The sequence below is a fragment of the Macaca nemestrina genome, chromosome 4, assembly GCF_043159975.1.
Source record: "Macaca nemestrina isolate mMacNem1 chromosome 4, mMacNem.hap1, whole genome shotgun sequence".
Classification (NCBI taxonomy): Eukaryota; Metazoa; Chordata; class Mammalia; order Primates; family Cercopithecidae; genus Macaca; species Macaca nemestrina.
In genome coordinates, this window is record NC_092128.1 from 103,324,621 (window position 1) to 103,347,306 (window position 22,686).

Sequence of the window (22,686 nt, forward strand, 5' to 3'; positions counted from 1 at the left end):
AATGCAACCTAATTAAAGAGCTTCTGTATGGCAAAAGAAACTACCGAGAGAGTAAACAGACAACCTACAGAAAGGGAGAAAATATTTGCAAACTATTCATCTGACAAAGGTCTAATATCCAGAATCCATAAGGAACAAATCGAAAGTAAAAAACAACCCTATTAAAAAATGAGTACTCCGTGCCACTCCCAGTCACAGCCTCCCGTGCCTCGCTCAGCTCCAACATGGCAAAAATCTCCAGTCCTACAGAGACTGAGTGGTGCATCAAGTCCCTGATTGCTGTTTTCCAGAAGTATGCTGGAAAGGATGGTTACAACTGCAGTCTCTCCAAGATGGAGTTCCTAAGCTTCATGAATACAGAGTTATTCAGCTTCCTGAATACAGAGCTGGCTGCCTTCACAAAGAACCACAAGGACCCCAGTGTCCTTGACCGCATGAAGAAACTGGATGTCAACAGTGATGGGCAGTTAGACGTCCCAGAATTTCTTAATCTGATTGGTGGTCTAGCTGTGGCTTGCCATGACTCCTTCCTTAAGGCTATCCCTTCCCAGAAGTGGACCTGAGGACCCCTTGGGCCTGGCCTTCAAACCCACCCCCTTTCTTTCCAGCCTTTCTGTCATCATCTCCTCCTCACAGCTCACACGTCCCCTGAGCCCAGCACACCCACCACATCATGCAGGCCCCACCTGTGGATAGTAATAAAACAATGTCACTGTTTTAAAACATGAAAAAAAAAGTGGGTGAAGGACATGAACACAAATTTCTCAAAATTAGATATTTATGTGGCCATCAATCATATGAAAAAGTGTTCAACATCACTGATCATTAGAGAAATGCAAATAAAAACCACACTAACCCAGCTGGAATGGCTATTATTAAAAAGTCAAAAAATAACAGATGCTGGTGAAGTTGTGGAGAAAAGAGGATGCTTATACACTGCTTGTGAGAATGTAAACTAGCTCAAATACTGTGGAAAGCAGTTTGGAAATTTCTCAAAGAACTTACAACTGAACTACCATTCAACCCAGCAATCCCATTCCTGGGTATATACCCAAAGGAATATAAATTAGCCTACCATAAAGACACATGCACATGTATGTTCACTGCAGCACTAGTCACAATAGCAAAGACATGGAATCAACCTAAATGCCATCAATAGTGGAATGGATAAAGAAAATGTGGTACGTATATCCCACGAATATTACGCAGCCATTATAAAGAACAAGATAATGTCCTTTGCAGCAACATGGAAGGAACTAGAGGCCAGTATGCTGACTGAATTAATGCAGGAACAGAAAACTAAATACTGCATGTTCTCACTTATAAGTGGAGCTAAACACTGAGTACACACGGACACAAAGAAGGGAACAACAGACACTGGAGCCTACTTGAGGGTGAAGGGTGGGAGGAGGGTGAAGACTGAAAAACTGCCTATTGAGTACTACGCTTGTTACCTGGGTGACAAAATACTCCATACACCAAACCCCCACTGCATGCAATTCACCTATGTAGCAAACACACACACACGTACCCCATGAACCTAAAACAGAAGTTGGAAGAAGAAAAAGTGTCAGCAGAAAAATAGAAGACATAAAGAAAAGTCAAAAGTTTCAGAACTCAGAAATAAAATAATCAAAATAAAAAACCTTAATGGATGGTACAAGAGGAGAATGGCAGAGATAGAAGAAAATAACCAGTAAACTAGAAGAAAGAACAATAGAAATTACTCAATCTCAGCAAAAGAGAAAAAACAGATGCTAACAGAATAAAAAAAACAAACAAACAAAAACAAAACAGCCCTAGGGACCTGTGGAACTTTAACGAAGGATCCTGCATTCATATCATTGGAGTCTTGGAAGGAGACGGGAAAGAGGCAGGGCTGAAAAAGAATTCAAGGAAATTACTGAGGCTGGTCACGGTGGCTCACGCCTGTAATCCCAGCAGTTTGGTTGGCCAGGGCAGGATGATTGCTTGAGCCCAGGAGTTTCAGACCATCCTGAGCAACATAGTGAAACCCCATGTCTACAGAAAATTCAAAGAAATTAGCCAGGTATGGTGGTTGCCCATCTCAGAAGGCTGAGGTAGGCAGATCCCTTGACTCCAGGAGTCAGAGGTTGCAGTGAGCTGAGATTGCAACATTGCACTCCAGCCTGGGCGACAGAGTGAGATCCTGTCTCAAAATAAATAAATACATCAATAAATAAAAAAGAAAGAAAAAGAAATAATGACTGGACTTCACATATATGGCAAAAGATACAAACCTAAATATTCAAGGAGCTGAGCAAATCTCAAACAGAAAAAATCTAAACAAATCCATACTAAAACACAACATACTTTAGAAAACACTTGAACTTTGAACATCCTACTTTGATACACTTTTGAAGACTAAATTTTAAAAAATGAAAACAACAAGAGAGAAACAAAACCTTACCTAAAGGAGAAAAAGAATTCAACTAACAATGGATTTCTCATCAGAAACTATGGAGGGCCAGAACAAAATGGCACAACACTTGCCGAATGCTGAAAGAAAGGAACTATCAACTCAGAATCCTATGTCCAGCAAAAATATCCTTCAGTAATGAAAAGAAACTGCATTCTCTGAGTTAAGAAAAACTAAAAACAAAAAACAAAAAAAAAAAACAAAAAATGCAGCCAGCAGAACTTTTAGAACAGACATATATTCTAAAAGTGTAGCTAAAGAAAATTCCCTAAACTGAAATGAAATGATAAAAGGAGGAATCTTGGAACATCAAAGAGGAAGAAATAAAAAACATGGATAAAATAAAACAGGCTTTCACTTTCTTCCTGAGTTTATAAAATATGTGTAAAACTTGAGTTTAAAATAAGTTTGATGATTAAAACATACAGTAAAATAACAGCAGCAACAGACTGTAATAAATTGTGTTAATATAATTGCTAGAACCACTAAAAAAGCTTTGTAAAGTGATATATTTAAAAAATAGATAAATCAAAATATAACTCTAAATAATGTTCAAATAAAATGTTCTGCCACAAGAAGGTTGAAAAAAAAAACAGAAATTGAAAACAAAGAATAGAAAGCACAAAATAAAATCGCAGACTTAAACACTAGCATATTAATAACCATATTAAATATAAGTGGCCAACTGGTAAATATACAATTAAGACATACATTGACAGACTGGATTTAAAAATACCACCTGGCCGGGCACGGTGGCTCAAGCCTGTAATCCCAGCACTTTGGGAGGCCGAGACGGGCGGATCACAAGGTCAGGAGATCGAGACCATCCTGGCTAACACGGTGAAACCCCCTCTCTACTAAAAAAAAATACAAAAAACTAGCCAGGCGAGGTGGCGGGCACCTGTAGTCCCAGCTACTCGGGAGGCTGAGGCAGGAGAATGGCGTGAACCCAGGAGGCGGAGCTTGCAGTGAGCTGAGATCCGGCCACTGTACTCCAGCCTGGGCGACAGAGCGAGACTCCGTCTAAAAAAAAAAAAAAAAAAAAAAAAAAAAAATTACCCAACTGTCTACAAGAAACTCATTACAAATGTAATAATAAAGTCAGGCTGAAAGTGAAAGGATGGAAAATGATGAATTTATCATACACACAGTAATGAAAAGAAAGCAGAAGTGACAATGCCATTATCAGAAAAAAGCACACTTCAGAGCAAACAAAATTATCAGAGAAGGAAGAAAAAGTCACCATTAAATTATTTTTTTAAAAATCCAGCAAGAAGACCCTGCAATCCTAAATGCATATGCACCAAACATAGAGCTACAAAATGTGTGAAGAAAAAGAGATAGACGTCAAAGGAGAAATGTACAAATACATAATTTTACTAGGAGACTTCAGAATCCCTCTGTCAAAAAACTAGAATTAGTATTTTCACCTAGTTCTCTTAGTTGATAGAAGAACTAGACAGAAATTCCCCCAAAATTGACAAAAGACCCTGTTTAAGAGAATGAAAAGACAAGCTACAGACTGGGAAAATATATTTGCAAGCCATATATATGAAAAATAATTAGCATCTATAATATGCAAAGAACGTCCTAAGACCCAAAATTCATAAAACAAACAATTCAAATAGAAATGGAGCAAAATACATAAAGACATGTTTCGCATACAGATGGCAAATAAGCACAAAAAGATGTACATCATCATTAGCCAATAGGGAAATGCAAATTAAAACCATAATGATATATCACTACATATGTGTAAGAATGAGTAAAATAAAAAATAGTGACAATACCAAATGCAGGTGAGGATACAGATAAACCTAATTTTGGTTGTGCTTAGGTTGTATCCATTGACTCCTGAGTATGCAGCACAAGGAAATTTGCATAGTTTCATTCATTCAACAAATATGATACTGAATCAACTCCATATTCCAGGAAGTAGGCACCTAGGATACAGCTAGGAAATACATAATGGGCACAGGAAAACAGTAGAAAACAAGGTCATTCGCTGAGAATGAAAGGGGGAGAGGAGGTTTGGGATAACTGGAGAGAGAAGATATGAAACAAGCATCAAGGGGTTAGTAAAAGTAAGGCTCAGGGACCATATCAGGATCTGTGGCCTATTTTTGTACCAGTAATGTGAAAAGGACAGTGTTTGTTACCGTTCCCCCAGCAGTTTAAGATAAGAGAGTTTAAGACTCATAGCAGAGAGAGGGAAGAGGCAGGTGGGTGGGTTTCATGCCTTTCTCTAAGTGGCTCCTGTTCTCCCAGGCTTCACGATGGAGGAAGATTTCTGAGCACTCTTGCTAATCTTTTGTCAGCACCTTATAAGATCTGTGTAAAAATGTCTGTAAGCAATTGCAAATTCCCTTGCTAACCCATACTAGGCATTTACCAACTGACTGGTGAACAATTTGAGCTGAATTCTTACCATTGTGTCTAGTGGCATGACCCGTGTAATTAAATGCTTGTTTCTGTTCTCCTTGCATGTGCTTTTTCTTTTTAATTTATTTTGGGTTATTTGATTGCCCTGTCTCCTCAGCTCCCTGACTGCTTCACGGACTGCTTTTGTAAATTTGAAGACGCTTTTGTTGTTGCTGCTGCTGACATTGCTGGAAGGCCACAAGCAATGTTCTTTTTGGCTTTCTACATCCAAGGGGCTGACCCAACATGATTAAATCCAACTCTCCATTTTCTCTGTGTTCATACTTGGGAATCTAAGTATAGCTGGAGAAACACAATTCTGTTGGCTGGTTTTGTTCTCAGTTCAAGACCATCAACCTCAAATGAAGCCCTTGGTGCTGCACAAGAAACTCACATTATATCCCTATTCATTCTCTTAGATAAGAGGTCAGCAAGCTTTTCCTATAAAGAGCCAAATGAGATAAGTATTTTAGGCTTTGTGAGATACTCTCTGTCTCATACTCTTTAATGTGTTTACATTTACCCCTAGGTTTGTATACGCATGTTTGGTTTGTTTATCTATTCATTCATGCATTTGTTTGGTATTTATCCTTTTTGATGTTCTCTGAGTTTCTTGGATCTGTGGTTTGGTATCTGTCACTAATTTTGAAAAGTTCTCTTTTTCAAATATTTATTCTTCCTCATCCTTTCCTCTCCCACTGGGATTCTAATTATGCATATATTAGAATATTTGATATGGTGTCACAGCTCTTAGATGCTCTATCGTTTCCTTCCTCTACGTTTTTTCTCTTTGCATTCCTACTGACCTATTTCTTCTGCTGTGCTGTGTCTGCTGATGAGCCCATCTAAGGCGTTTTTTACTTCTTTTTTTTATTTCTAGCATTTCCCTTTGATTCTTACAGTGTCCAACTCTCTGCTAAAATTATCTATCTGATCTTGCATATCATCTGTCTTTTCCATTTGGGTATTTAAAATATTAATCATAGTTACTTAAATCTCCTGTCCAGTTGTTCCAGTATCTGTATCTTCTTTGGGTCTGGCTGCTCTATCTCTTCAGACTGTGCTTTTTCTTACCTTTAGGTATGCCTCAAAATTTTTGCTGAAAGTTAGACATATTGTATAAGACAGTAGGCACAGAGGTCAGTATTTTTATGCTTGAAAATAAGAACATCTTTCTTACTGTTACGTCTTTATTGTAGGGATTTGTGTTAATCTAGTTAGGGTGGGCTGGATTTGAAGTTTGTAATTGCTATAGTTACCAAAGCTGGAGTTTGTTGCTGCTATGGACACTAGCGATTTCAAATTCCTCTAATGGTACCTTGTTTTGAACTTGGTTTTGGGTTTTCCTTTGTGCTGCTCCCTAGAAAGAAAATGCCTTGCAAAACTCACTTGGTCACATTCCACTGTGATTTTTACCAAAGGCTTGTTAATGTAATGGGGGAAGAGTGACAGGTTTTCTGATGTTCCAATTAAGCCTCAGTCTTAGGCAGGTACTGTGAATTTGGGACTTGGGGCTGTACCCTTCATAAGTGTTCCTTCTTCAAGGAATATGACTGTTTTTTAACATTTAGGGGTTTTTTTGTTTGTTTCCTGCCTGTTCTCTTTCACCAGCTTCACTGAATACCCACCAGTGTCCTCAGACAATGGGTTTGATACCGTTCTCCCTGCAGATAATGGCTTTCTTTTCCTTAGGAAAGATTTCACAACATGGGTGTAAGCAGAGTCTGAGCAATGATTGCTTTTCCTGTCCCCTAACCAGCATCATAGGAAAGCTTTCTCTAAATACTTCCCCAATCTTCCCTGAGAGAGCCTGCTCACCTTCACATTTCATGCCAGCTCACAATAAGCCTGTATGCTGTTCATTAAAAATTTCTGGTTTAATCTTTGTACCAGCTTATATGGCATTCAAAAGCATCTATCTCAGTCAAGCAGTCCCTATTCCAGAATGCTCAGTTCCTATTGCCTTCTGCAGGCACCTGTCCTTCTTGAAATTCTGCGTTGGTTGTCCTCTGACCTCAGTTTTCTGAAGGATTCAAGAAAAGGTGTTATCTTGCAGTTTGTCCAGCTATTTTCCTTGTTGTAGGAATGAGAGTGTCATCATTCCCACTTTCTTCATCACCAAACTGACACCTGAAGCCTCCAGAAGCTAAATATATAAAGAATTAAGAGTTCTTTATATATTAGGTGTATTAACCCTTCATCTCCAAAGTATATTACAAATATTTTCTCCTGGCCGGGCATGGTGGCTCACGACTGTAATCCTAACACTTTGGGAGGCCGAGGCGGGAGGACCACCAGCCTGGCTTTGAGGCCAGGAGTTTGAGACCAGCCTGGCCAACATGGTGAAACCCCGTTTCTACTAAAAATACAAAAATTAGCCCGGCATGGTGGTGCACATCTGTAATCCCAGCTATTCGGAGGCTGAGGCTGGAGAATCGCTTGAACCTGGGAGGCGGAGGCTGCAGGGAGCCAAAATCACGCCACTGCACTTCAACCTGGGCGATGAAGTGAGACTGTCTCAAAACAAACAAAAAGAATCCAAACAAATATCTTCTCCCAGTTTGTCAACTGTCTTTCAATTTGTTTATTTTCTTTTTTAAATTCTGCCCGGTTTTGCCTTTCCCATAGACACCCCAATAAAAGTGACGCCTAGGCTTTACCCTCAATACTGCTTCTGCCTGACCAAACTGTATCTCTCCTGTGGCTCTGTGTGATGTGACTTGTCCTCTTCTCCATGGAAGTATTAATCATAAATTCTTCTTTTGGTGGCACTGATCTATCTGTGTCATCACTCAATCAATCGCATAAATTAAGACCTAGGCACAGAACAACTCTATTTCTATTTCTATAAAATTCTAGAAAATGCAAACTAAACCATAATGACAAAAAGAATATTAGTGGTTTCCTAGAGATGGGATGTGGCCAAAGAGAGATGAAGGAAGGAGGGATTACCAAGGAGCACAGGGAAACTTTGGGATGAGGGATATGCTCATTGCCTTGACTGGTGATGGTTTTACAGGTGGGCCAAAACTAATTAAACTTTACACTTCATCTATATGACCAGCTATCATATGTCAATTATACCTCAATAAAGCTGTTTTAAAAACACTTAGGGTATACCTACTGAAAATAAAACTGCTTTTAATTAGACTATATCATCATGTGCATAGAAAAATCCAAAGGATTCTATAACAAAGCTACTAGAACCGCTGACTTCATCAAGATGCAGGTACAAAGTTAATATTCAAAATCAACTATATTTCTATACAAAAGCAACAAAAACTGGAATAATAAAAATTTTTAAATAATACAATTTATAATAAAAGAGTACAGGGAAAGACTGTTCATTGAAAAAATACAAAATATTGCTGAGACAAATTAAAAATAATCAACAAAATGGAGATCTACACCATGATCGTGGATTAGAAAATTCAATATTGTTGTCAATTCTTCCCAAATACATGTACAAATCCAACATAATACCAACCAAAATCCCAGCAGGTTTTTTTTTTTGAGAAATTAATAAGCTGACCCTAACATTTAGATAGAAATGCAATTTTAAAAAGGAAAAACAAAGTTAGAGAACTATCTACTTTCAAGATTTATTTCAATCAAGACAGTAATCAAGACAGTGTGGTATTGGCATAATTATAAATCAAGAGAATAATAGAGTCCAGAAACAGATTCACACATAATGTGGTCAATCAATTTTCAACAAACATACCAAGACAGTTAATTCAACGGGGGGAAAAGACAGTTACCACAATGAAGCATTTTTTGGCATTCTAAAAATGTTTTGTAATTCAATTGTGGTGATGGATATATAGCTTCATACATTTGTCAAAACTCAGAGAATGGTACACTCAAAATTGCACATTTTATTACATGTAAGTCATACCTCAAAAAAGCTGATTTGGTGACAAAGATTTATATATGTCATTGATAGAAGAACAAATCCAAATGCTTATTAAACATGGAAATATATTTATCCCCATAAATAGTAAGGGAAGCACAAATTAAAACAAAAAAGCATATCACAGCCATCATAAGAGTAAAAATCACAGGGTCGGACAATTCAAAATCTAATAATGATATAAGAAAATTCTAGACAGCAGTGTGAACTGCTACATTTGCTTCAGACAGCAATTTAGCAATATCTGGTAAAGCTGAAAAAGCACACACTCTATAACAGCAAGTCCACTTCTAGGTATATCCTAGACAAAATACTGCACATATACAGAAGAAAATCACACAGAAGTGCACATTTGAGATTACATTGCTTGTAATTGAAAAATTGGAAATAATATATTAAGATGGGGAAATACATAAACTTTGGAATTCATAAAATGGTTAAAATTAAAGAAATATATATATACAGAAAGTTCAAAAATATAATTTTGAAGAAAAAATCCTACAGTGACACATTCAGTGTGAGATCATTTATGTGGACTTAAAGCACATAATAAAACAATCTCTGAAAACAGAGATTGGATGGTTACACACACCAAATTTTAATAAAGGTATAAGTTGGACTAGAAGCAGAACAAAGGTATTTATAATATTTTAATTATTTTAAAATAGCTGATGCAAAAATGACAAAGATCAGCATTTATTTATTTTAGATGGTTGATCGCACATATTTGAATATTATTTTCTAAGTCTCTGTAGTTTTAAGCATTTCAAAATCTAAAGAATAGTAATTTTTAAAAGCTATAAAAATATTAATAAAGGATTAGAAAGCAGTAACTTTTAATTAATATGCTGGATTCTGAGACAACTTTAAACTCAACAGTAGTATTTACCATGGTGTCAAATTTAGCATTTATCTTGAGTTCACAAACTGAGTTCACTAATTTTGTCTCCGTTTTTCAAATTTCTAGCATTTACAGACTACTATAACAACTATACTCTTTTAGGCTAAGTGTTGGAAGATAGTAATAGATTTCTGGCTGTGTGACTAAAGAAATCTTACTTTACTAACATAACCCCAAGATCACTATTCAAGCTCATCACTCTCACTGTCCCTTCATGTGGTCATCGTGCCCACCTATGAGGTGTCCAAAGCCAAAAGCCCATCCCTATTTAGAATTTGGCTCCCATGACTGTCTTTTCCATTTGGTTTGTCTATTACCCTGGCCATTATTTACACACTAAGGTTCATTCTTTGAGTTCATGCAAGAACAGTTTCTGGGGTCTTTAAATTTTACGAAGGAACTTACGGCATTCTGCTCAACTGTTACATTTAATGCACCTGAAAGCTCCCCTCCCTTTCTTAACAAGATTGTGCTGACTACTTTTATCTGATAAAGAGGATCACTCTACAAATAATATTTGTCTCAAATGATGACTCACCTCTGGATAAAGATGGAAGCGTTTTACTGTATTAATTACAAGAGGATATTCAGTAAGCCTGTCATTCATAATCATCCACAGTCCTTCCAAAAATGAAGGTGCTTCAATAATGGTCTTGAAGTAGGAATAATAAAGTCCCTTTATTAAAAAAAAAAAAAGGCACATATTGTCAATGTAATTAAAACTTTAAAATATTTATTTTTAACACTTCTTTAGAACATTTTTTTTCTGGAAAAAAAAGGTCAATAAGAAGATTTCCTAATTACTCCTCGCTGTTTTGCATTCTTGGACTTTAAAAAGCACGTATTTTCAGGTGATCACTGTACTATTCTTTCAAATTTTCTATAGGCTTTCAAACTAAAGAGTTGGAGGGATGGTCAAACGATTTAAAGAGTTTCTCTAATAATGTCTTAAAAGGTGTAGACAGTATATGTTTAATTTTCCCAAATCTGGTTTTATCCCCCACATTTGAGATGCTTGAAGGTTGACATCTGATTAATTCTATCATAAACAGGGATGCCTTCATGCCTCTGTACAACTTTGCATATAGAAAATTACTTCTTTTTTTCCCATGCTCTTAGGAAATATAATGACCATAAGCATCATGAGCAAGGAATCCAATGCTTCTGGCTTACTTCATAGCTCCATCAAATCCTCTGTGCAAAGTGAAAGCTCAATGTCGATTGACTATTGTTGCTCACAAATGCTATATACTAAAAAGCAGATTATTTTAGTGTCTTACACTTCAGCATATAAAATAAAGGATTCATTAGGATAGTAAAAGTGCTGTTGAGTTAAAATTCATGGATTAACAATAGCATGTTGTGTCTTATTTCCCCTTCAATTTCTTGCTTTCGCTCCTAAAATCTAAAAGCAAAAAAGGGTCACATTGTTTAAAATGCACTCTCCCTAAAAAATGCTATATGCTATAATCTGCCTCATCCAATATGAGTAACTGCTAAATTAAAGGTCTGTTTTAGCTGATGTCTGAAAGGCCATTACCTCGTAGTTGATTGGCAAAATATGAGTTCATAAAGAATTTTCCTTTTTGCTTAGGAGGATAACAAAGCAATACAATAATTAAAGGATATCTAATATGCAAAAGTCTGTATTTACGGAAATATTAAATATATAAATAAGTTACTAATAACAGCTATTGTTTTGTGTTAAGTATTCTGCTATGTGTTGCCATTCATTATCCCCCTTCATTTTCCCTAAACCCTTCTAAGGTTGGCATTGTTTCTATTGAGCAGATCAGATTACTGAGAATCTGAGAGGTTACCTGACTAGCCATCATAGAGTAAAGCACAGAACTGCTATTAGAATCTAGCGATCTGTCACCAAAGTCCAGACTGCCACAGTTACACTCTTTATTTAATAATATTTTATATTCTGTCTTTAGAAATGTTCAAATGTCATACATATGTTAATGTATCCAATGCTTTGAAACTTTATAGGGGCAATATAGGGATGAAAATTAAAAAGCAGTGACTGAGGGGCCTAGCATAGGCAAATTCATAGAGACAGAAAATAGAGTTGGGTGTGATTAGTGTTTAGTGGGTAGAGTTTCTGTTTGGGATAGCAAAAAGTTCTGGATGTGGACAGTGGTAATAGCTGCAAGACAACATGAATGTACTTAATGTCACTGAGATGTACGCTGAAATTATAAATATTGAAATTTTTTATTACAAATTTAAATCTAAATTTTACCATAATTTAAACAAAAAGCAATGGCCAGAGTGAGGAGAGCCAGTTTCAATGCTTCACTAGGCCCCGGACCAGCTGCAAGCAGATCTGGAAGATGGACGATTGTGGTGTCTTCTAAATGTAAAATTGTGCAATTTTGGCATTCGCTATCCCACTTACTCCTCACAATAATTACGTGAGATGTCTATGGCAGAAAACTCCATTTTAAATATTAAGTATCGAAAAAAAGAAAATTATTTAAAAATTATATCAAAAGTTATCTCTTAAAAGAGATTATCTTGAAACCAAAAGAGAGCCAAATAATCATCATCACCATTAAAAGACCCAGGTGAAACATGGGATCTCCCAACTGTAGCCAAAGAGAAAGCAATTTCTGATAGCATCTCATTTCATTCCCCTTTATCACTTCCTCAGTGCTTCCTTTGTCCTCCTTCCTCACCTATTATAATTCATCTTTATTATCTTAAAAAGAAGTCTGCAGTAGGAAAGAGTGAGAGATAATGAAATAAGTAACAGAAAAATAATCTCAAACACTTTACTATTTAAATAATAAACCTGGGTTATAGCTTATGAAACAGTGCAGTTCACCAAAAGTTCGTTTCAATGCCTAATACATTTCTACCTCATAGTCTCGCTATTCTTAAACCACAAATTAATTCGTTAGAAAAAGAAACCTAACCATTTCAGTGCGAAAACTCATCTCCCGTTCCAAAGATGAGAGGTGAGAGAAATGACGATCATTTTCAAAAAGTGTTACTAAATGTAACCTAGAAAAAAATGAAGTATCATATTACAATAGAACAAGTTTCAAAACCAACATTAAAATAAGTGATAAGAAAGCCACACAAAAGAAAACAATAAATTGTTACAATATTATTTTTATAATTTGCATGTTTTTAGGCATTTATAATCCAGTATGGCACACACCTGAAATTCCTTAACTCAGTGGTTTTTAAACTTAATTGTGGCCAGATGTGTCGGCTCATGCCTGTAATCCCAGCACTTTCAGAGCCCGAGGCGGGCAGATCACTTGAGGTGAGGAGTTCGACACCAGCCTGGCCAACATGGTGAAACCCTGTCTCTACCAAAAATACAAAAATTAGCCAGCCATGGTAGTGTATGTCTATAATCCGGCTGCTAGGGAGGCTGAGGCAGGAGAATTGCTTGAACCCAGGGGGCAGAGGTTGCAGTGAGCAGAGATCATGCCACTGCACTCCAGCCTGGGCGACAGAGTGAGACTCTGTCTCAAGGAAAAAAAAAAAAAAAAACTTAATTGTATAACTAAAATTCTTGTGGTGTTTTTCACCCTTCCTTCCATCCCAGGCCTCTAAATAAGAACAGAGGCAGGTTATTGTTTGTTTTTTAAGTTTCAAGTGATTCTAATATACCAGCCTTGGGAAATACCTCCATAAGTGTTGAAAAGGGTTCAGAATATAATTTTGAATAAAATTACTTTAAATCAAAGCAGACTTACAATAAGTATAATATCACATAAGGGATCAACTTTCAAGTGCCTAAGAATGCAGGTGTGTGCTTGAAGACATTTTAGCAGTGAATCAACAGCTGTAGGCAGTGAAGAAAGGAGCATATGTGATAAACAAAATTAGCTGCAGTCAATAATCATGCTACAGCTAACTTATGTAGTCATGAGTTTCCAGTGAAGTTGAAAATAAAGCAAAGTGCCATATATTAACCCTGTTTTCCACTAACCCTTCTTTACATGTAGGACATATGCCAGGGTACCAAAAACTGCAGAAATATTCCCTACCATTGCAGCCTCAGTTCTAACATCAAAATCTCCCTGCAGACTAAATATCTAGAGCAGCACTGTGTCAACAGAACACAGGGGCAAATCTCATACCTCCCAAGGGTAGAAATCGCTAAGCCCAGGTAAAAATAAAATATTCCAGAGGGAAGTATTATTTTACAAATTTTTATAAACACTTTTGTAAAATAATGTACACAGGCTTGCATACTGAAAGACTCAAAGCCATTTAACTCTGTTAAGCCATTTAACTCAAAGCCATTTAACCACTGCCGAACCTTTATCTTCTTTTTTACCTGATTTCCAATTGGCAGGTGTTTTCTAAACTTTATCACCAAAGTTATTTCACTGGCTGGGTGGGCTGGCTCATGCCTGTAATCCCAATACTTTGGGAGGCCGAGGCAGGTGGATCATTTGAGGCCAGGAGTTTGACACCAGCCTGGCCAACATGGTGAAACCTCGTCTCCACTAAAAATACAACAAATTGGCTGGGTGTGGTGGTGCACACCCGTAATCCCAGCTATTTGAAAGGCTGAGGCACGAGAATCACTTGAGCCTGGGAGGCAGAGGTTGCAGTGAGTCAAGATCGCGCCACTGCATGCCAGTCTGGGAGACAGAGCAAGACTCTGTCTCAAAAAAAAAAAAAAAGTGATTTCACTAGCAACATATAATTACCATAAAACAAAGGAGGGTTTTAAATGAACTACACATGCAAAATACACTAGAAAAGCTAGATATTTAAAGAAACGTGGTGAATTATTTGGTAAAGCAAAAATATTTTAATTCATAAGTTACTATTCCCCTAATGCATCTATTTTGTAAATGCTGTTTCACATATTAGGTTTGTAAAAAAGCAAAATATATGTATAAATTGGCGCACATAAAGATGTTCTACAAATATAGCCAGAAGTTATTGTTTAATGTATGCAAACAGTGTCGACAATTTTTAATTCAAATGTTTTTAAAAATTTCAAACTGAAACTAAATCTTACCAATGTAAAATTGCCACAAAGACAGCTAGAAAAAAGAAAAAAAGGAAAGTTATTAAAAGCTGCTTTATTATAAAATACCTTTAAAACAAGTATTTCAAATGTATTATTTTACATGTCTAGAAAGATAGCACACAAAGCAAGATGGCCAGCTAATCCTGTCTCTATGAGCATAGGAAAAAATCCAAGACACAAAGTAAATTCTGAACAGAGCTTACCTCTCTGCAGAGGGGCTTGACAAGCAAAGGGAAAGACTTGAGAGGGTTTTTTTACTTCAGGTAATTGGTAAGAGTGATGGAATTATGGAAGATTGTGACCTTTTTTGTTTTGTTTTATCAGTTTTATTTTCTATTCCTTTATATGAAATTTTTAAAAGAAGTAAATATATACAGTATGCTTCACTAGTTCTAACCAGGAGGAGCCACTCTAGATCAGTTTCCCTAGCATTCATCAAAAGACGATTAAATATAGGCAATCACTTCCTCAGCAGCACATCTAAAAGCCTCATTGTGCAACTCAACCCTTGATGAACTGCAAGCTCTTTGCAAGCGCCCAGACCTAGGAGCTACTAGATGGCCTAGGAGACTAATCTGGAGTCACCTGTGCCAGCGCCCCATGTATACGTAAGACTTCACCAGGGAGCTGGGAGACACTGCTCTGGGTATGGAGCTTTTACAGGAGCTGCAAACGCAGCCTGTGCCCCTGTTTGGTTGGGGAATTGCTTGTTTTCAAAGGTACCATGGAACTGGAGAGAGAAGAGTGGGGAATAGAACAAGTTAAAACACCACAAACTTTGCTGTTCTTATAGAGGTTCAGCAGCTTTTCTTGAATTAATGCCCTTCGGATTGTTGTAAACCTTTGCTTAATTTCCAAAGTTTTGAAGAAAATGATTTTGAAAACTTTCCAAGTATTTTCATTGTCGTCATGGAGGAGTGCATTTCCTTGGCTATTCCAGAAGTCCTACCTCCCCTCTGAGATTTTATAATGGTATTTCTTATGGTGATCCCAAATATACTTGGCAGGTCATCTTATAACCACCAATAATAGCCTCTTAAAAATTCAAAAATTACTCCACTTGGCTAACAAAATAAATGCAAATTCATTCAATAATTATTGAAGAAATTAAATTTTAAAAAATTAAAAAATTGCAATGTTGAAATTCTCAACCATGTTTATCCAGATCTTTTCCTATATTACTAACTGTCCTGGGCTTATCTTAAATACTTCTCAGATTTACTTGTTTTATATCAGGATAGGCAAAGTATGGCCTATGGTGTATTTTTGGACTGTCTGCAAGTGGGGTTGCTATAATTTTTAAAAGATTGAAAATTTTAAATGGTTGTAAAGACGCTCATTAACTGTTTATTAGGCTTCATTGATTTTAAAATACACAGAGACTATCCTATTCAACTATATTTGTATCCTATTTCTAATTCTCCTAACAATTATATACACTGGCAAAAACTCTTCAGATGATATATAAGGAAAAGGTCAAATATACTACCAAATTCATCCAGCTTTCCAAAGATGCTCAAAATCTTTCTGTGTCTCTCACTCCCTCCCTTAACCCACATACCACATCTGAAAAAAAAAGGATACGGTGTAGTGATGCCAGCATTCTAAATGCTTGAAGGGCTTATCGCATGCCCTTTCCAAGCTGTGACAGAAGCATGTCCCCTGGACCCGGGCATCCTATCAATCTCACCTCTGAAGGTGACTCAGCCTCATACTTCACTGAAACGCCAGCACTCCCAACTTCTTTTATCTCCACTTTAACATTTCTCCGTATAGTAATCCGCGCTTTTCTACTCCCTGCCATCTCAGAAAAGGAATTCTCTCTCTTTTCCACAGTTAGCTTCTCAGATTTGTGCCTTTAATTCTACCCTCCCAAATATTCCAAGCCTTGCTCCACTAATTATTTCCTCTCTTGGAATCTTAATCTCATCCTCTTTCCTTAATCCTTCCCCCTCAGTCTTTAAAACTCCTAGACCTGGCCGGACGCGGTGGCTCAAGCCTGTAATCCCAGCACTTTGGGAGGCCAAGACGGGCGGATCACGAGGTCAGGAGATCCAGACCATCCTGGCTAACACGGTGAAACCCCGTCTCTACTAAAAAATACAAAAAACTAGCCGAGCGAGGTGGCGGGCGCCTGTAGTCCCAGCTACTCGGGAGGCTGAGGCAGGAGAATGGCATAAACCCGGGAGGCGGAGCTTGCAATGAGCTGAGATCCGGCCACTGCACTCCAGCCTGGGCGACAGAGTGAGACTCCGTCTCAAAAATAAATAAATAAATAAATAAATAAATAAATAAATAAATAAATAAATAAAACTCCTAGACCTTAAAACACTCTGCGATCTGACAGCCCTTCAAACCAATATACTCCCCATCTCTCTCCCCTGGTTCAGTGACAAGATCTTTGACCAACTTCTTTCTACTCGGACCTTGCTATTATTTACTACTAGGCACCCACAAACCCTTGCTTGTTAAACTGATCTCCTTCAAGACTCAAGAAAAGCGCCATGCGGCTCCCTCTAGGGCTCTCCAGTCTTCTCCTCACCGATGCCGAGAGTGGTCCTGCTGGAGAACCAAGGAGCCTGCAGTTTGTGCACCTTTTCCCGGAGCTGCGCCAGGAAATTACGGAGGAACTGGAAGGGGCCGAGAAGAAGGCTCTTGGCCATCACCTCCAACTGCAAGCCTTTTCGCGCTTTCAGATTTCGGATCCTCCGCGGGGAGGACCTCCTGGTGCCCCTTGGCAGGTTCCCGCCGCATAGCGCCGACCTTCCCACCTCCTCCTCCACCTCCGGCTCCCGGGCGGGGGAGGCCCCGCGCCGCCGCTTAGGCTGGCTGGGGCGGGAAGATTGTAGCGGCTTTGAGCTTACTCCTTGTTTTCTCATAATCCCTGGTGGAGCTGGGTCAATTTCAGGCACAGGCCAGGCGAGTCGGGCGAGGTTCAGAAAGGCCTGACTCGCCTGGCAGCCTCAACGGACTTGTCCCCGCAGCCGTTGCGGACCTCCCGGTCGTCATGGCGACTGTGAAATGTGGGGTGAGGCGCGTGCGGTCGAAGCCATTCGCGCGGGCAGTCCCTGCGTGTCCGCCCACGTGCTCCCCACCGCTCGCAGCAACCCCGCCTCCGCGCTTCCCCGAACGTGCAGCTTCCGGTGAGAGCAGCCCCACGCACAGCTCACCACACCCTCCCCTAGCGCCTGCAGCCCGCAGTGCGCCCAGTCCCCAAGCCCGCACGTGCAGTCGCCACCTTGCGCGCAGCTCCATGTACAGCTCCCCACACGCTGCCAGCCCCCCGGCGCAGAACCCATCCCCGCTCTCCTTTCACGCGCTTCGCTGGGAGTGCAGCCCCCGTCCCCCACCCCAAGCGTGCAGCTCCACGCAGCCTCTCCACACTCTCCCCAGCGCCCGCAGCACCCCGTGTGCGCACAGCTCTGCCGGTCGCTTCCCCGCGTGCCGCTTCGGGCCATAACCTTGCTGGCGACTAAGTCTGAAGAACTTCCCGTGGCTTCATTCCTTCGGGTTTAGTCTTTGCTTTGACATTTTAACCAAAAGGTTACACGTTAATTAACGAAGTATTAAAGGGGAAGATCTCAGCTGCAAGAAATGACTGTAGGAAGTGTGTCAGGGAAGCTAATGGACCCGCCCGTGGTGTACCAGGCATTAGGAACGTCTCTGCTCTCCTACGATCGCGGGGGTATCGGACAGTCCGTGCCTGTTATCAACGCTGAGGGAACGGGTCAAGACTGCGGGCAACACGTGGCACAGCCCGCCTGAGTCCGGTGGGTCTGACCCCAGAGCCTCAGGTTGACGCCAATTCCTTGGCACGGGACAGCGTTTACTGAATCTTAAAGCAAAATCCTTTTCCAGTAAGGTTCCGAGAAGTCGTCAGCCCTAGGAGCGGTGTGCTCAAGCACTTTCAGCACCAGCCAGGACCAACTGAGAGGGGAGCGCTTAGCTCCCAGTCACCGCTCAGCCCTACCGGAGGCCTAAGCGGCTGGCACAGACGCACTGGGACCGCTGACATTTTCCGTGTCCTCTGTCACGGCCCCATGCTGGAGCCCACACCGCTTCACTTCCCATCTGTTTGATGATGGATCGAATTGAACTCCCATATCCTAACTGACCCGTCTAAATCATGGCTCATCGTGGTCAGGTTAATTTTTCCTGATGCAACACAGCACAAAAATGTTCATGGCTCCCCATAGCCCACAAATCAAGTCCTAGGCTTGCTCACCAATGCCTTCAATAATTGCCCAATATACATTTTCAACTTTAATTTCCCACTTTCTCGGGCACAAATCTTCCATCCCAGTCATTTCAGGTGAGGTCCACAGCTTGAGACACCATAACTGCTGAATTCCTTTACTCACATGGAAAAGTCACCCCTTGGCTTTTACATCCTCTTCTCCCCGCCCATCTGAATGCTATCACCTTCCAAGCCCCAGCCCATTTCTCCAGCCCATATTAATTATGCTTTTTCTGAAGGTCTAGAACACTTAACTGACAGTACTATTTATCTTGTCACTCATTTAAATTCAGTAAGTGCTATTACTGTTCATATTTTGTTTTGGGAGATTTTTTCAAGGAGCATTTCTACATTCCTGGCATTGTGTTTGGTGCTCAAAATGTTTTCTCACTTAATTCATGCAATAACTATATGCACATTTTAAAATCAAGCATCAGGGATGTAGTTATTTGCCCAAGTTTTAACAGCTAATAAAGTGGAGTGATTGTTTTTCTTTTTGGTCAGTTTGTTTTTTCTGGAGTTTCCAATTGCCTTTTGCATCTCTTGGTGTCCTGGTGGGATACAAAATGCTCTTACCCGTGGTCTAGCCCTTGAAAGTACAAATCTGGTTATTTTTATCATTTAAAAAATTAATCTTTTTATAAGAGTGTTCATTGTGCTATTATTTATATCGTTGAAAAAATAGAAATGGCCTCAATGTCAAACACTCAGTTATGAAACATTCATATAGTGAAGCATTACAGCCACTAAAGTCATTTTGCATAGATATTTAATGATATAGGAAAATAGTCATGATATAGTGTTAAAGGAAAAAAGAAGCAGGATATATTTTATGATTCATATGTTTAGCAAACACATAAAATTAACTGTGTGCCACATGCTGCTCTAAATCTTTTACACAGGGGACTTATATAGGAAGATTACCGATTTATGACCTTGAGCTAGTAATTTAGCCACTCTAGGATTAATTTCCTCATCTGAAAAATGAAGAAGGTTATATTTGTCTTCCTGAAGGTATGATCGAATGAATTAATGCTTGTAAAGCATCAAAAACACAGCACATGCTTAAACAAATGTTCCTTTATTATGTTCTAGACTGGCCATCCTATAGTGCACTAGTGAGTATTTTTAGGTTGGTGCAGAAGTAATTGCTATTTTTGCCAATACTTCCAATTAATATTTTGCTCATTTGGTTTCTTTGTCACCAAGTGATATGTTAGTAATTATTGAACAGTAATACATGTTTTAGGTTCATTAGTTAACTGAGAGATAGTTGCCTAAATAATTACGTACCTACTCCTACTAAGGAGAGGAGTAGATTTGTGTATAAGAGGGAAATCCTGACACTTAGTTTTATGTGCGGTTAAATAGAATCATGGATGTTTTCACCTTTTTACAACCTCTCTAACAGTGGTCACTTATTTTGACCTCATTATTTTGAATGGTTGAGTCACATTTTAGCTGTATACTAACTAATGACAATAATTTAAAGCAGTTACCCTGATACTTTAATCTATGATGAACTGACAAAATAGCACATTATAATTAGGTATGATGCAATATGTTCTTGCATTATCTTATCATCTTTGAAACAGAGATGCCTCATGATTTAGCTTTTTGTTGTTGTTCTCAAGATAGGGTCTTACTCTGTCACACAGGCTAAAGTGTAATGGTGTTCACTGCAACCTTGAACTCCTGGGCTCAAGAGATCCTCCTGCCTCAGCCTCCTGAATAGCTTGGACTACAGGTGCAGGCCACCACACACAGCTAATTTGTTTATTTTTGCAGAGATGGGGTATCAGTATGTTGCCCAGGCTGGTCTAAAACTCCTAGCCTCAAGCACTCCTGCCGCGTCTGCCTCTCAAAGTATTGGGATTACAGGCATGAGCCACTGCACCTGGCTGCAAATTATTTGTCTTACGTAGAGATCTCTAATCCAGTTATGGATATCTAAAACTTGCCTCAGTTTTTCCTTTGTCTTTTAGTAAAGCAATTGGGGGGGAAAAATGCAGTTAAACTATGGAAACAGCAGATGGCAATAATGATCTGTAAATCAAAATTTCAAAACTTTCACTTATTAAATTCATTCTTTAAAAAAATCACTGTTCTTATAATAAATCCACTTACTAAATATGAAATGTAGGAAAATTCCAAATGGAACCCCACATAAAAATTAAATTGCACATTTCATATATCAAAATAATTAAGATATTCATCATGGTCAAGATTTAGTTTTCCAAATAATAATGACTTCGTTTTAATTGATTCAGATAATAAATTATTCAAATAATTTATTAGATTTAAAGTTTTAGCTTTGCACAAATACATAGATATAAATTTAAGTGGATAGTTAAGTTCCATCTCTAGCCTCCAGGCTAGATAGAGATAGTTCAGTGAAGACCATTTTGAAAACATTACAAATGTTTCCACTTATAATTTGGTAATTTAAAATATGAATTTCACTTGAATTGAAACTTTCCGCATAAAACATTGGTTTTTACTTTTGCTGTCTCATAATTTCTTGTGCATTAAGATACTTTTCCCCCTTTGTACAGTGCAAGGAGTTGGAACTGGCACCAAAGTATTAGCCTCTAGTTTATCAGCATTAGTTATTCCCAAAGATGGTGGCAAAATTCTTAGGATCTCATAGTTATTTTATTTGTAATTTTATTTATTTTCATTATCCAGCTCTAAGACTTTTTCTACAAATTCAAACATGAAATACATCCTTTGTTTAATTTTGTAATTCCATTTTTGTCTTCAAAAAATGGGATAGCCATAGGTATGTTCTTCTTGGAGCTTACTTATTTTCTAAGTAATTGCAAATTGGTCTGTTTATAAATGTTAAAAGATCCTGTCAAATTCTTCTTCAGCAAGTTGCCTCCACTAAAAAAAGTGTCTTTGGACGTGTGTATTTTATAAAACCACTGCTTCAGTCTAAAACTTTTCTTGGATTTACATATCTTGGATTGACTCATTCCTAAGTAGCATATTTGCTGCTGTTGAATTACTTTACAGAGCCTCTTTAAATTCATATTGGATGCAGGTACTTCATCAAGGAGACAGTGAAAAGACACCAACTTGCTGTGTCAATCAGAAAAGGCCACAAGCCTGAGTCTGAGAGAAAAAAGGAAAACAAAAATACATTTAACAGGAAATAAAGTGATTCTACTCTTCTAGAATTGTCTTAGGTGAGCTACAGACCTGTTGCTAACTCCAATTTTTTCATCATCATTTGAACATACCTCATCTTATATGCAGATCGACTAGTGTTCCCTGAAGCTTTCCAATTGCATTTAATTGAAGGGAGACCGTTGTAACTGTTTAGGTGCCAATCTCTGTGGTTTTGGAAACATGAAAAACTCATGCCTCATTTCTCTGCAATTGCATTTTAAGAATACATTTCTACAATAGGGCTGGTCCAGTTAACATTTTAAAAGTGCAATTCCAGGCTTACAGAATGTTAAAGTGGATGGAGTCTTATATCATCTGGTCTCATGGTTTTCAGATTGCTCAGAGACTCCAAAGCTGTTCCAAGGAGGTGACTCAATATTAATATTTTTACACGGCCAGGCATGGTGGCTCATGCCTGTAATCCCAGCACTTTGGGAGGCCGAGGAGGGTGGATCGCCTGAGGTCAGGAGTTCGAGATCAGCCTGGCCAACATGGTGAAACCCCGTCTCTACTAAAAATACAAAAATTAGCCGGGTATGGTGGCGGGCTACTTGGGAGGCTGAGGCAGGAGAATCACTTAAACCCG

At 38.6% G+C, this 22,686-nt stretch overlaps 1 protein-coding gene and 1 pseudogene across 12 annotated transcripts in view; one reads left to right on the forward strand and one right to left on the reverse strand.

Annotated features, from left to right (window-relative positions):
* Positions 1-22,686, reverse strand: part of LOC105475836 (probable C-mannosyltransferase DPY19L2) — a 126,047-nt gene that overhangs the window by 85,951 nt on the left and 17,410 nt on the right. For 2 of the 12 annotated variants that reach the window (XM_071095011.1, XM_071095010.1), the window contains exons 1-4: positions 17,232-17,745; positions 14,678-14,702; positions 12,600-12,687; positions 10,214-10,351 (exon numbers count right to left, since the gene is read on the reverse strand). In XM_071095011.1, the coding sequence (XP_070951112.1) occupies positions 10,214-10,351; positions 12,600-12,687; positions 14,678-14,702; positions 17,232-17,568 (588 nt within the window). In that variant the 5' untranslated portion in view covers positions 17,569-17,745. Of the gene's footprint in view, positions 1-10,213; positions 10,352-12,233; positions 12,342-12,599; positions 12,688-14,677; positions 14,703-17,231; positions 17,756-22,686 lie in introns of those variants that run through there. The other 10 variants (XR_011622282.1, XM_071095012.1, XM_071095013.1 and 7 more) reach the window with 10 other exon arrangements.
* Positions 225-563, forward strand: LOC105475835 (protein S100-A11 pseudogene; annotated as a pseudogene).